Below are 4,064 nucleotides of genomic sequence, written 5' to 3' on the forward strand. Positions count from 1 at the left end.
GGTTGATAATTTAGTGTACTGTGGCCAAAAAAAAAATTGGGAATGCTAGATTATTTTTTCATGTCACTAAATTATTTAAAAACAAAATTTATGAGACTTTTAAATGAACTTACTTTAGGGAAATCTGTAAAGTGCACTGCAAAACCTAAAACCTCAGCCAAATATAAAAGTTTCTGCTTGAATCCTCCCAGAGGCTGGTACTGAGTCATAGGTTTTAGACTAGCTTTTCGTATGGCTTCAGCAGTAGGAGAATGACCTATATAAACATCAGATATAGTGTTTTATTCAGTACATTTCAGCTGCTATAAAGTAATTCTAAAAAAAAATTTAAAAAAAAAAAAATATATATATATATATATATATACGGTATTTAAAACATTCATTGTTGGGTAATTTTTCTGTTCATACGGTAACGGTTACTGGAAATTCTGGTTTTCAAAATTATAATTCTTATTACTACACATTTAGTAAAAAATAAAAAAAATCACAAATAAATGTAACCGAATTTATGCCATGTTTCGAGGTATCATGATAAAATTACGAAATTTTACATTTACCAAATTTTATTACAAATTAGAAAACCATATTTATTGTTAATTTTACCAAAATCAATACTAAAGCGTTACCATTTCATTACCAATTTTACGTGTAAATTGTTAACCCAGTAGCGTTACCAATTCTACGAAAATTATTACCAGTAAAATTACCAAGCTTTAAGGTGTTACCATAGAGCCAGAAACACGCTAAAATTTACTATGTTTTGGTAGTTACGATCATACTTTTTTTTCTCAGTGTGCCGTCAGCAAAATATCAGAGTAGAAGCTGTTCAAGTCTTATGAAAATAAGAGGTAAACTTTAAATGTAAGATTTTTTTTCGTAGTACTTTAATGATGTTAAGTCGAATTTGTGTTATCAGTTATGATATTCGGAAAAAAAGTGCTATTCAAACCCATAATGATTTGACTAAATAAAAAAGAACTCAAAAGAAAAGTTTAGTTCAATTTGTGAAATATTGCTTGTATCCCCAAAACGATATTGTTATCTTCGTATTGTTTCATTCTTTAATCAGAAGATAATATTCCACTTTTTGCAAACTTCTCAGTTTCAAATTCTGTTAGTAGAAAGTTTTAATAATTTGTAATTAGTAGGGGAGAGGAGGGCACATGTGAACAAATTTTTTTATTTCTTCATTTTCAAAAAATATCATCAATTTCTCCCAGTAAAGAAGTCCATATGTTTAAATAGTCTTTTCTTTGTTTTATGGAATTTTTTGAGATTTTTCAATAAATTATTTCTTTACTTTATGATATTTTAGAAAAATGACTTCAATTGTTCACATGTGCCCCTATGGCGGCACATGTGAACATGCCTGGGGCACATATGAACAAGATTAAAAACACAAAGCAATCATCATATTTAAAAGAAAAATTCTTTAATATAACAGAGATATATACGCATTATACTGAAGGGGTTGTAGCTTACTATGTGAATTTATTGGGTTTATTTGTTTATCTGCATTTATTGGGTTTTTTTCGTCAATTGGGTTTTTCGCAACTTCATGTTCACCAGGAGTTGTAATAGGCCTTTTTCTTTCTTCTCTGATACATTTTCATGCTTTTTTTTCTTCATTTTTTTTATATCTTTTCATTTTTAGCTTTAGCAATTCTATCTTTCTCAGGTGTATCAGTTAATACGCGTGATTTTTCCTTTTCGCGTTTTCGTTTCTTTAAGCTACTTACTTGGGCTCGTGGAAATGGTGGGATTGATTCTGGTATAGGACAAGTACTGATGGATCATTGTCAACATTTTCTGCCTGACCATTAGTAAATTTTTAATTTACTAATGACCATTAGTAAGCCTAAATTTTTAAAAGAAAAAAATTAACAATTAATTAATTAATTATGGAAAATTAAATAATAATAATTTTAAATGCATACATATTTTTAAACTTATAATATCATGAAGATAATAATCTTAATACAATGCAGGGGCACATGTGAACTGTTCACATATGCCCCAGATGCTTTGTTCACAAGTGCCCATCAGAAAAAAGTTCAGCTCTTTTCCTGATTTTTAAACCTAACTTGAAAAATAAAGAATTTTTAGTTGAGTATACAAAAATTTTTTTTCATAAACTTATCTGAATGTTCATATAATGGTCTCCAATAGTTAATTTTAGCTTATTAGCTGAGTTATACTATGTTTTCACTTGAAGAAGTGAGTGATAAAAGCTGTGATACTACACCAGCTGATACAAAGAAATTGTCAGAATAGAACAACAAAATGGCTCATTGTTCTGAAAGTTTTGCAGAGAGGTAGGACTAGAACTGCCATCAATGGAAAATTTTTCAAGATTTTTCATTTTAAATCATATTGGTTAAACATACCATGTTCACATGTGCCCCCTGTTTACATGTGCCCCCCTCTCCTTTACTTGGAATGTAAGTCTTGAATTCTTCAAAACTCATATAAAACGGGCACTGCATGACGATTTGTGAAGGTATACTATTTTAATAGTAAATGTTGATTTCTAGACTGAAGCATATTGTTGAAAGTAGTACCTGTGACCCCAAGCAAAGTTCAAATAGCCAATTTTGGCTTAAAAATTTTTTAACTTCATGTATTTTTTTGTTTGTTCCGTTGAATAGTAAGTTCTTTTATGTTTAAAAAGCACGTTTGTTTTATTTTTAGGTTTTATCAATCAAATATTCAGCTTCCATCAAAGTTTTAAAGATAACGTTTACCATCAATGTGCAAAAAATATGAGCACAAAATATCGATTTCAATCCATGCCACTTTTTTTTTATCTACTTTATATAAATTCAGACCACACTGTAAACGAATATTGAAGTTTAGAGTTGTCTCTTTTTAAATGGCAATATTGCCTTAATCATGGTTAATTCAATGTCGATTGATGTCAAGTAGTTAGTATGGTGATACATAGCTTCAAGGTTTATGCTCACTTTTATGATACATGGGCGTTTTAGATCAGCCTGAAGATGTGACATTAACTTAATTTTATTTATTTAGATTTATGTTACAAGGGATTATTGATTGTGTCAAAAGAGAACTCTAGCACGTTGTACTTCTACAAGAATATAATTTTCATTTTGTGCAATTAAAAATGTGCTAAATTATACACCAGAATGGTTTCCGGAAATTCGAAATGCTACTGCGCGCTGTGAGTTAAGTAACATGTAGCAGATAGCAAACTTCAGTCGTATTTTTCAACTTTGTCCAATTAAGATCTCATAATTATATGATTTGATTATTTATAATCTTACAAAAACAAAATGGACAAGCTTAAAAAATATGTTTTTCCCTAAATGCGATTGAAATTTTAATATTTGTATGCACATTGACACAACTAAAAAAGGGCTCTATAACTCCTCGGAATGTTCGAATTTCAGAGAATATTATCAGAAATGCTTTTAAAAAATCCAGAAAAAAGTTCAGCTCTTTTCCTGATATAGACTTTATTTATGTGTTTAATTTTATTGAAAATATGATCAGCATTCCTTAAAATACCATTCGATTGTTCTTCAATGTTATCTAAATCTTGTAGAATGCAGAGACACCAGAATTCGAAAGAGAAAAAAACTAATGGTACCACGAAATATTTAAAACGGAGAATTTTCTCAGTGAATGTCGAATACATGTCAAATATGTCAGCGAACAAAACTGATTGCAATATGTTGATATTATTTGGTAAATGTCGACACATGTTAAGTACGTAAAGACCAAGTATTTGGTACATTCTAATATTTTGACCTTCACTGCCGATAAGCATATGTCAGTGTAGCCATTTGCCGGTGTAAATTGAAAATATTGAAAGTTTTATATTTAGATGTTGATTGAAATTTTCAACTAATTTCTATGAATATGTGACACGATGATATTCATCGGAGAGAATCGATATTTGGCAGAAAATAAATTTATATAGCTCGATACGAGTAAATAAAATAAAACTTAAGTGAGAGATATGCATTTGAAAATTATTTAAGATTCTACAGTTTCTGTTTTCTAGTACTAAGACCAATGGTGATAATAAAGATAAGTCATTA

General features: G+C 29.3%; 1 protein-coding gene across 1 annotated transcript in view; it reads right to left on the reverse strand.

The window, feature by feature from the left end:
• LOC107444547 (uncharacterized) overlaps positions 1–1,797 on the reverse strand; it is a 16,210-nt gene extending 14,413 nt beyond the window's left edge. Inside the window, exons 1-2 of the mRNA XM_071180319.1 lie at positions 1,740–1,797; positions 114–256 (exon numbers count right to left, since the gene is read on the reverse strand). Of these exons, the coding sequence (XP_071036420.1) occupies positions 114–256; positions 1,740–1,797 (201 nt within the window). The remainder of the gene's footprint in view (positions 1–113; positions 257–1,739) is intronic.
• Positions 1,798–4,064: the final 2,267 nt, after the last annotated feature.

This window comes from Parasteatoda tepidariorum, chromosome 4 (genome assembly GCF_043381705.1).
Source record: "Parasteatoda tepidariorum isolate YZ-2023 chromosome 4, CAS_Ptep_4.0, whole genome shotgun sequence".
NCBI lineage: Eukaryota > Metazoa > Arthropoda > Arachnida > Araneae > Theridiidae > Parasteatoda > Parasteatoda tepidariorum.